Source organism: Protomyctophum parallelum (assembly GCF_964188405.1).
Source record: "Protomyctophum parallelum genome assembly, chromosome: 14".
Lineage (NCBI taxonomy): Eukaryota > Metazoa > Chordata > Actinopteri > Myctophiformes > Myctophidae > Protomyctophum > Protomyctophum parallelum.
This window is the reverse complement of record NC_139709.1, coordinates 45621775-45632916: the sequence shown is the minus strand read 5'-3', so window position 1 is coordinate 45632916 and position 11142 is coordinate 45621775. Positions and strand designations below refer to the sequence as shown.

General features: G+C 43.5%; 1 protein-coding gene across 2 annotated transcripts in view; it reads left to right on the top strand.

Annotated features, from left to right (window-relative positions):
• LOC310871487 (neuropilin-1a-like) overlaps positions 1 to 7956 on the top strand; it is a 70049-nt gene extending 62093 nt beyond the window's left edge. Inside the window, exons 14-18 of one of the 2 annotated variants that reach the window (XM_083783042.1) lie at positions 1345 to 1485; positions 2774 to 3117; positions 3478 to 3574; positions 3708 to 3752; positions 4399 to 7956. In XM_083783042.1, coding sequence (XP_083639168.1) covers positions 1345 to 1485; positions 2774 to 3117; positions 3478 to 3574; positions 3708 to 3752; positions 4399 to 4664 — 893 coding nt within the window. In that variant the 3' untranslated portion in view covers positions 4665 to 7956. The remainder of the gene's footprint in view (positions 1 to 1344; positions 1486 to 2773; positions 3118 to 3477; positions 3575 to 3707; positions 3753 to 4398) is intronic. The other variant, XM_083783043.1, reaches the window with a different exon arrangement.
• Positions 7957 to 11142: the final 3186 nt, after the last annotated feature.

Here is an 11142-nt window from a genome sequence, read left to right as displayed (position 1 = left end):
TCCTCCAAATAAAAAATGAATTATAATTTTTGGGCTCTTTGGGCCTTTACTGATAAGATTAGGCTGACAGGAAATGGGGGGGAGAGAGATGGGTATTGACACGCCGCAAGTGTCGTCTGGATCGGCCTAGGTGCCCGGACTGCTACACCAGCAGCTACCTTTTGACAATGAAGGTCAAAATACTTAATACTCCAAGTTCCTGCAATAATATTGCTACTAAATCAGTGATCCTGAAAGACAGATTGTATGTCTTGAATGAATAAATATGGGACGAGGGGAAACCAAAAAACACCAGCCATGTCACTCATGATTAGCCGTGTCACCCTTTTGAAAATGTCTAGTATAATTAGCCTCATTTGTCATGGCATTGATCGGACGGCTGAGGGAGAGAGAAGTAGACAGAGAGAAATAGCTAGAGAAAGTGAGGGGGAGAGAGAGAGAGAGAGAGAGAGAGAGAGAGAGATGGCGTAGAAAGAAGCCTTTGGCACAGTAAAATGTGCAGTATGAATTTAAGTCTCAGATGAACACTCCGTTTGACTGTGTGGTCTTCAATGAAGCCACGTACATGTCCATCTCTGTCTTCTATTAGTTCATCAGGGAACACCCTGCCGTGTACAGAGAGGTTCTGCATTCATGTGGAGTGTGGACAGTGTGGTGAGCCACTGCAGTCGGAATACGGCTGCCATGTTTTGGAGGCAGATGTAGAGAGGTTTCTTTTTTTAATATAAATTCTGTCTGGGAAGGCTTTTTTTCCCCCCCCACAGCCACATCCGTCTCTTATTTGGTGGCACCACGCCCTCTGCGTGGCATGTCACTTCACTACACCACTCCTCATTCTCGACTCTGTCTGTCTGTCTGTCTGTCTGTCTGTCTGTCTGTCTGTCTGCGTCTGTCTGTCTGTCTGTCACACACGCATGCACGCATGCACAAACACGCGCGCGCACACACACACACACACACACGTGTATGTATGTACTTTCCCCCCTGAGCCGTTATCAGGTTAGAGTGATTAACTAAGCGCTGAAGGTTTAGTAGGTGTAACAGCAGTAGTCTGTGAAGGGATAATGGTATTGTTTTTTCTTGACTTCCTTCCTTTAGGTCAAAAGCCACTGGTTTTAAAACAATGCTCTTGAGGACTTAAATTGTAATTGTAAATTGTAACCAAATCCAAGATATGGAAAAAAAAAAGTAGGCTTCTTTCATAATAGTAGCACTAAATGCTTTACAGCTAAGCAAAAATGTATAACATAAATCAATTGTAGACATGAAAAACCACAATAAATATAGATACATAAAGTGCTAAAGATAAAGCAATCAATGAATCAACATGTTCTCCTTCTCCAGAGTACCTGTGGTTCGCCTGTAACTTCGAGTGGTCTTCGTTCTGCGGCTGGACGAGGGAGGGTGACGACAGCGACGCTCAGTGGCTCATACAGACCAGTGGCTCTGCAGCCGGCCACAAAGGACCCACTCTGGACCACAAAGGTACGATCCAAGACGAGGTTTCCACTGGACATACACTGGTCTGATTAACCCATTCTGACCTGAGATCAGATTAAAAAAATGTCAGTCGTTCTTCGATTTTTCAAAAATAGCAGATCTACAAGCTCATATCGCGCCACTCGGTGGCGCGATATGAGCTTGTAGATCTGCTATTTTTCAATAGATAAAGCATAACATGATGCTAACACCAAAATGGGTGCCCGGTCAGAATGGGTTAATACTGTCCGGAAGCCAGTGGTGGAAACCATAATACATACTGCAATGTAGAAATGCTCTGTTACACGTGAAAGTCCAGAATGATGTACTTGAGTAAAGGTACAAAGGTTATGGCATCAAAAATCTATCTATAAATGCACCATGTCTCTGTCTGTCTGTGTGTATTCCACGTAACTCGAGAGCCGTTCGCCCCACCGACTTAAAATTCGACACACGCGTTCCACACCACCGCAGGGGTTGCAGTGCCCTGTGTCGAGTTGGTCGGACCCACGGTTTACAGAACCGCCCCAAAAAGGCCTCTGCCCGGGCTCTAGACTGGGCCCCCCCAGATCGTAGATCGGCTTGTAGATCGGCTATTTTCAAAAGGCCGAAATGTATATAGGGCTGAAGTGGTTAATGTATGTTTTTATAATAATAATCAAAATCCACAAAGTAACTAGTAACTAACGTTTTCAAGCACATGTAGTGGAGTCAAAGTACAGCCTCTGAGATGTAGTGGAGTGGAGTAGAAGTAAAAGTATTGGAAAATGGAAATAGTCCAGGAAAGTAAAAGTACCTCAAAATTGTACGTAAGTACAGTAAATGTACTTAGCTTAGCTACTTTACACCACTGCTGTAAGCAGCATACGCTTCTGTGTTCTGTCACGGTTGAAATGTCCCTGTGTGAGAATGCTTAGGCCTATAGCTAGAAGCACTGCCCCCTGTACATTGGTGAAATGTATCTGTTCTCAGAGGGGTGTACAGGATGTCAATCTTTAGCTATAGGAAAAACGAGTGCTATATAAAAAAAGGTGGAATAGAATATAGTTGTATAATATATTTGTTAGGTATAGGCTAGTTGGTGGCATAACATCAATAAATATTCATTCCAATGCAGCAGACTCATATTTATATCCTCGACGTCTGGTAGAATTTACAAAAAAGGCAAAATCATGATACATTCAGGTTGTATCTAAATTCTAAAATTGTATCATCCACAATAATAAAACACCAGACAAAATGAAGGTATGCAAGACACTGAAATTCATCTCTTGTCTTCTGCCGCCACCTGCAGGTGGTCCAGGGAACTTCATCTACATGCAGCAGGAAACGGGGAGGAACGGAAACATGGACAACGCAAAGGGAGAGGATGAGGAGCTAGTGGTGGACGTGGCGGTGCCTCAGGAAGGGGAGAAGAGAGTGGCGCGGCTCGCCAGCCTGCCCGTCACATCCCCGGACGCAGACCTGTGCATGTCCTTCTGGTACCACATGTTTGGGGAGCATGTGGGGGCGCTCCACATCAAACAGCGGAAGGTGGAGATGGGCGGAGGCCAGGTGCTGTGGACGGTCAGCGGACACCAGGGCAGCCGGTGGAGGGAGGGCAGAGTCCTACTGCCCCGCTCCACCTCCTCCTATCAGGTACAGTTAAGGTGCTGCTGGGGGGGACTGCTTAGAAAAGCTCTCCTACATTAGTTTTCTTACCGTTTAGCATCTTGGCACTGAAGCCGGAAACACCAGAAGGGTTGCCTGGTGTTTGTGCATGAATGTGTCCAAAGAAAAGGTGTGTTAAAGTTGTGTTCATCACGCTAAAACAGGGTATGAAGTATCTCTTTAGTTATGTTCTTTTGGCTCTCACACAAATACTGTAAAATTTGAATGTGCACGCACGCACGCACGCACGCACGCACACGCACACACACACACACACACACACACACACACACACACACACACACACACACACACACACACACACTAACTGGGTGGTGTTGTGTGCAGGTGGTGGTGGAGGGTGTTGGGGACAGACACAGCACAGGACACATTGCTGTGGACAACATTCAGATCATGGATGGACTCACCGCAGAGGAGTGCAAAGGTCTGTATTTTATTAGATTATGTTCTACTCAACTATACTGGATTTGCATATTGTTCTGTTATATTCTTCTCTACTTGGGTTCGCTCTTTTAACGACTTTATTCTATTCTGCTCTATGTTATTCCACTCTATAGATCCAGTAGTTCCCACGTCTCCACCCACCGAGATCTTGATTATGCGTATGTATACCTTTTGCATATATCTATGTATTTGTTTCTTTTTTAAGTTTCCAGTTACAGTCTCACCTTTCAGTTCCACACAGCCATGTTCATAGTTGTCCTTGTCTTGTCCTGCAGCCATGGACATGTTCATAGTTGTCCTTGTCTTGTCCTGCAGCCATGGACATGTTCAAAGTTGTCCATGTCTTGTCCTGCAGACATGTTCATAGTTGTCCTTGTCTTGTCCTGCAGCCATGGACATGTTCATAGTTGTCCTTGTCTTGTCCTGCAGACATGTTCATAGTTGTCCATGTCTTGTCCTGCAGCCATGGACATGTTCAAAGTTGTCCATGTCTTGTCCTGCAGCCATGTTCATAGTTCTCCTTGTCTTGTCCTGCAGACATGTTCATAGTTGTCCATGTCTTGTCCTGCAGCCATGGACATGTTCATAGTTGTCCTTGTCTTGTCCTGCAGCCATGGACATGTTCATAGTTGTCCATGTCTTGTCCTGCAGCCATGGACATGTTCATAGTTGTCCTTGTCTTGTCCTGAGCCATGGACATGTTCATAGTTGTCCTTGTCTTGTCCTGCAGCCATGGACATGTTCATAGTTGTCCTTGTCTTGTCCTGCAGCCATGTTCATAGTTCTCCTTGTCTTGTTCTGCAGCCCTGGACAGTGATCCCAGTGAGCTGGGCAGCCCTGGCAACATGCTGAAGACCCTCGACCCCATCCTCATCACCATCATCGCCATGTCGGCGCTGGGCGTCTTCCTGGGCGCCATCTGTGGCGTGGTGCTGTACTGCGCCTGCTCGCAAGGCAGCATGACGGACAGGAACCTGTCGGCCCTGGAGAACTATAACTTTGAGCTGGTGGACGGCGTCAAGCTAAAGAAAGACAAGATAAACGGACAGAGTAACTACTCCGAGGCGTGAGGCACTCAGAGCGGCAAGATGAAGGGGGGTGGAGCCTTTTTTTTCCCCCGACGAGGACATTTAAACGCAGCCAATCATGAGAGAGGGAGGAAAGGACCCCGGGGGGAAGAGAGGAGGGGCTTTAAGCTGACAATTGGGACGGCAAAGCAATGGGCCTGGAAAAAAAATGATTGAGCCAATGTGTTTTCTTTCTCAGGAGCTGCAGTGGAACGGACTTACCTATAGGGGGCACTGTGTATAAACAAATCTGTACAGCAAAAAAAGAAAAGAAAAAAGAAAACAATGAAAAGAAAACTTAAGGATTATATTTGTTTCGTATGTTTTCTTCGGCGTGCTTTGTTGAGTTCATGTAATCACATGCTGGTGTTGAGACCAATTCAGATGAAAGTATTTATCGTTTGTGTAACTTTTGTTTCTGGAAAGATTAGATTTATTTTTGATTTTTCCGTTTCCCCCCTCGGACGTCATTGTTTCATAGATGAAGCAGAGTGAGAGTGACCGTTGATTTGCTACCCAGATATCTGGCTATTAAGCTAGCCATGGTGTGTGTGTGTGTGTGTGTGTGTGTGTGTGTGTGTGTGTGTGTGTGTGTGTGTGTGTGCGTGTGCGTGTGCGTGTGCGTGCATGTGTGCCTGAGAGCATGTATGGCTGCATGCATGGTCACATGCATGCAGTCTGTTTGCATTTGTGTATATGGCGTGGAGTGCATGTATCATTTCCTGTGCGTGCGTGCGTACATGCATGCGTGTGCGCGTGTGTCCATCCCAGGGTGAAGGGGGTAATTTCCTCCCTGACCTACCCGGTCCATGTGTGGTTCCGATAGTGCCTTTTTATTTTTCCAGTTTCTGTTGCCTTTTGATTCTGCTGGTTGTGTTCTGATCATAGCAGTACGTTGGCGTTGGCTGGCTTCACCTCCAGGGTTCCTACGCATACCTGGAATGTCTGGGAAAGTATGGAGAATCAATCTGGACATTTCCAGGTCTCATAGCTAATTTATACTGGACACAAATGTAATTTTTTTCAACTGAAAAATGGTGTTGACGTGTGAATGACGCCTTTAAGGAAGGAAAACAAAACGTCTTGGAGGTGGGACAAAACAGCTATTGTTCAGCTCTAATGTGCTTATAACTACACATTGTATGTAGTTGTAGACCTCTCTGTCATTTTCACATATTGTGATATTTTTTGTGGTGAATAATCTTCAACTGTCGCTCAGCCACCATTGTCATGCATCATAATACCGTCCAAAATCTTCAAGTAACATCTGTCTGGGTCTTTCAAAGGCCTTGGAAAAGTGTTACGAAATGTAAAATGCGTACAGAGCCCGGCACATGACACATCCAACATATTGTACATAGGTTTTAATATATTTGAGCGCCCTTTTCTATAGAAATAAAAGACGCAAGTTCTGCAGCATCCTTTCTAAGCACTGCAAATGCGGGGGAATGTTGAGTCACTGGTGCAGAGACAAACCTGGGAGATGGACCTTAAGAATATTATGGCACTTGCATTGTGGGAGATCTTTGAGGAGGGAGAATATGAGGACTACATTTGCTGCAACCTGAGTTACTTAGTTTTGACAGTCTCACGGCAGCCAGAAGACTAGATAGATATTGCTGGAAGTGATCACGTAAGATGTTGGGTCTGACTCTGACCACAATAGACTGCTATTTGCGGAAGGAGTTTGTACATCTAAATCTATATTGTGCGAAAGGCAAAAGAGATATTTTTTACATCTCCACCCCTCTCATGTGAAAGTATCTAATGTGTGCTATGGTGACAGCAGCTACGATAACAACGCTGCTGTGATTTGGTAATGTGATTTAAATTTCACAACTGCATACCATCTTCCATACTTCCATCTGTTTGGTTGGGTCTTTGAGTCAGCTCGACATCAAAGTAACATGGAAGTCCTCCGAAATTAATTATAATGAATAACCATGTTCCTCCAGGGTGCTACACTCAAACCTTTTAACCTCGATTGACGCGTTTACAGCAATGATTAAACTGTGATCAAGTTGCTTGCAGGTTGCTTATCCGGTCTGGGTCTTGAACAGATATGGAAATGTTGCGTACATCATGAACTGTATGTATGTGTGTGTGTGCAAATTACCAATACAGAAAGCAGGCTAGAGTCTCGAGTCTAGACCAAAGCCTTGTGGCACTGATCGGTAAATAAAACAGACTTTCCAATAAGCCTGTGATGTGAGTTTAGGTGGAGTTGCAGTTGGAGATGGAGGGTAACACCTGTTCACGCATGCACACCACCAACACGGTTCAGTACCAAGAAGCTCCGTTGAACCGTGTGAAGGGCTCTTTGACACATTGTCATAGGTGGTCCCTCGTGCTGAATGTCCCTGTGTTGCCTGAGTTGATGTAGCATTTTGCGTAGAATCCTTTGTAGGCCTACTGAGCCAGCTCGGGAGTGTCCACAGTAACACAATGACATTATGAGTGACTGACTGGAGCGGTGAGCCTAATTTATAATATGTCTCACGACGTTGTGTCGCCAATGTCATGCGGCAACGTATAAATTAAGCTTCTGCCTTGGTATAAGTCTTATGTTCAACACAAGAGTAGCTCAGTGTAAAATAGATTGTTCCAGTTTCTCATTCAGATAATTAGCAGGGCTCCTGTCCCTTTAAAGGAGAAGGGATGCTGCAGTGCTGGATGTAAAAAAGAAAAAAAAAGACACCACAATGTTGCACTGATATATTTAAAAAATAATTACAAATCTATGTGTTTATGGTATTGATTTATGAACAAGAGAGGAAGAAAGAGGGAAGGGAAGGACAGTGTTATTGTGGATTCTTGCAAACAAAAGTTTCAGCTGACACGGTGTAAACTGAAATGTACAATTTAATGGAGATGTTTTTCATTCTCGAAAAAGCATATTACGGTGTCTCTTCTTGGAAAACGTAACACTTTTTATTTACTTGGTAATATCACCTTGTGTTTTTGTACCGTCACTGATGTATGTGCCATTGTTTGTTTTGTTTGTTCATTTTAACTTTGGCTGTTTTATTTTCTATGACAAGAAAAAGGTTTTATTTTCAATACTGCATCTGTAATGTTGCTGTTTCAGCTCTAGAATAAAAAAAGAAAAAACGGTAAGACAGGAAAAATTGACAATAAAAAGTGGTTCAATAGCAGTGAGGCCTTAAGTGACAAAAATAAATGTTTGTACTTTAACTTCTCTGGTCACTGTGGTCAGCATCCAGATCCATCCGTCCCTGTTGTCTCAGACTCTGATCAATGACTACTACATTCCAAAGAATTGGATCAAATAAATGTTCTAATTAAAACAGTTTCTCTTTCTGTTCATCTGCAGTAGACGATGGTTTATTTTTTTATTATTTCTTTCAGTTGAGGTGTGCGTGCATCGCTTGACTGCAGCATGAGCTTTCGTGCCATAACACCTTATAAACACCAGGTGGCAGTATTGTTGGTACAAAACGTGTTGTCCCAGATCATTATACAAATCTCACAATTTCATAACTTTACCTTTACCATCCAGTAGACCAGTAGAGTAGATGTTTGTTTTAGTTCCCCCCCCCCCCCCCCCCCCCCCCTTTTTCAGCAGCAACTAACAATAGTCACTTGTGTTAAATGAATCAATAGCCTATCTATGGCAAATACCGGTATGCGAAAAGCTCGTGTGGTTAGGGTGGTTATGGGTACGGGTACGGGTGAGGTTTCCTGTCAGGGGCAGGGCCAATTTATGTAGCCTGGCTAATAACCCAGACTCAAATCACATTTTTTTTGCCCACGGCTGATTCGGTCTGGCTTATTAGCCAGGCTACAATTTATGCACTGTTGTACAAGTTAGGTCTAACTCGATGTGTGGCTCTCATCACATTATTTAATTATTTATTTATTTATTTATTAGTCTTTAGCCTAGTGACAACTGACACGTCAAGGCTGCCTGCAGTGCTTTATCACTGTCTTTTCAATCTGTCTGTCTGTCTCTGTACTCGGGCTGCCACACATTATTATGTCATATTATGTTCATGAATAGCCAATGCAATATAGCCTACATTTACTGTCTAACTTTCAAAGACTGAATTTGCGGATATATGACAGTCTACATATACTACATAGCCTACCATTTTGACCTTTATTTAGGTTTTCTAAATAATATAATAATACAGAAGATGGATATTGAAAAACACCACAGATACTAAACATTTAAGAGATAGACAAACATAAAGGTGCCACTATATGTCTGAGACTAGGTACAGTACATAAGGGTAGTAGCCTAGCTAGTGTGTGTGTGTGTGTGCGTGCGTGTGTGTGTGTGTGTGTGTGTGTGTGTGTGTGTGTGTGTGTGTGTGTGTGTGTGTGTGTGTGTGTGTGTGTGTGTGTGTGTGTGTGTGTGTGTGTGTGTGCGCGCGTGTGTGTGCGTGTGTCTGTGCGTGTGCGTGCGTGCGTGACTGTGTGTATACTCTGCGCCGGCAGAGGGTGCTGCAGCTGCTGAGTTGTGGTTCATCATTTCTGATATGTTGAACTGTTGGTAGATAAAAGTCTATTTGATCTATAACATTATTTGGGGTCATTCTTATAACATTTACCCTACTCTCTTACATGTAATATATGCCAAGTCCTTGAGGGCCCATTTGAGGGAGTTTTTGTGAAAGTGAATATATAAAGCAATATTTGGCACAGGAAGTAATAATGTAACATTCATGTAACAACTTTTACATTTTGAAAGTAACTTCCCAAACACTGGCAACATTTGACAACAAACGACATGCTCAGTAAACCTCCCCTCATCATAGGCCTATAGAATATATTTCAAATGACTGTGTGGTGATGTAAGGAGAAGAGATTAGATGGTGACTTAATGTCATAGATATCATAACATATGGGGCCATAAGTATTAACAGCTGTTGTGTGTGGCCTGGCTGTTAGTCTCTTATTGTAGGCCGGTGAAACATAGCTTGTCATTAATTGGCTGTTATTCATTTGCTTTCAAGACTTTTCATCGTTCTGTAAAGATACACAAATTCAATTTCTTATACAACTAGATTAAGTAAATTTTAGTGATTTGTAAAGTAAAACCTTGTTTTAAGCCCGATCCCTGGAGGGGCCTGTTGGAACCAGCCCAGGCCAGTGCGTGGCCTGGGTTAGGGGGGTCCTGTTCCAGAGCCTGACCCTGAATTTCACGCACCAAAGGAGCCCACATATCACATATCACATAGGCCAACTGTAGAGATATATTTTATGAACAGGTAAAATAGGCAACGAACTACTTGAGGCCTGCACAGGGTACAAACTACCAACTCCCAACAGTACGTCTCAAGAACTGACTGCTTACAACATGACATTTTGCTGTCCTTTCTGGTTGCTGCATGGCCCCCTATACCTGTATACTCTAGAACAGGATTGGGCAAACTTTTCAGGCCTGAGATAAATCACCACCACTTTTACATTTCAGTATATAATGCTAATTCAAATAATGCTAACAGAATAAGAAAATAGTTTATTATGGAAAATAAAGGCACACCTGTAGGCTACTATTGATATGTCGCCAGGCCAGGGTCATTCCTGTGTTCATTCACACCGTGACCCCCTGATTCGTTGGGGTTCACATTGGGGCCCATGCAGGCAGGGGCCCATGGACACAGGAGGATCCACCCCTGGTTTTAATCAGAAACACTTTAGGCCTAAGTGTGCTTAAGTGAAAGTATTGTGCAAATAATTTACGGTATATTGTCAGAGAGAGGCTTATTATTAAAATATTAGAGACACTCAACCAAGTTACAAGTTTAAGATGACACTTTAGACCAATTTCTATATATTTCTCATGGGGCTGATCCTCCCTGATCTTATCTCTGATCGACTCATTCATGGTCTTAGTAATTCTCAGTGGGTATGTCCGGAAGTTATCTAGACATGTTTATCATGCATCATGTAGCTACTTTAAACTGCCGTGCCAGTGCTACCGCCTTGATTCCAGCTGCAAACAAAACATAAAAATAACACACAAAAAATAGGTTGCCAAAATCTCTATAGGTTAGAAGAAGGTTTTTCAGGGCACTGACCATAAGAGACAAAGCAGGGCCCCGGCCCCTAACTCTGGTCCATAGCTTTAGGAGTTCTCCTTCTCGCACAATCCGATTCTAACACTCTTGTGTGGGACTGGGACTGTGTTTTGATGTTGTTGAATTTAAGATCAAAGATCAAATCTAATTTACTAGAGATGGGACTGTAGTGTGCTTGGCCACATTGTGTGCATAGGCAATAGGCAAGTGTGTGTGTGTGTGTGTGTGTGTGTGTGTGTGTGTGTGTGTGTGTGTGTGTGTGTGTGTGTGTGTGTGTGTGTGTGTGAACTGGGTCAACAACACACCAGTATTGGAATGGGTGGGTATGTTATGGGGGTTGAGGTTGGGTTCACAGGTTCAATCAATGCCCCCTCAGTGCTTGCATACATCACTTCCTGTATGGGCGGGTCTAAGGAGAGGTGGTTCTAAAGCTG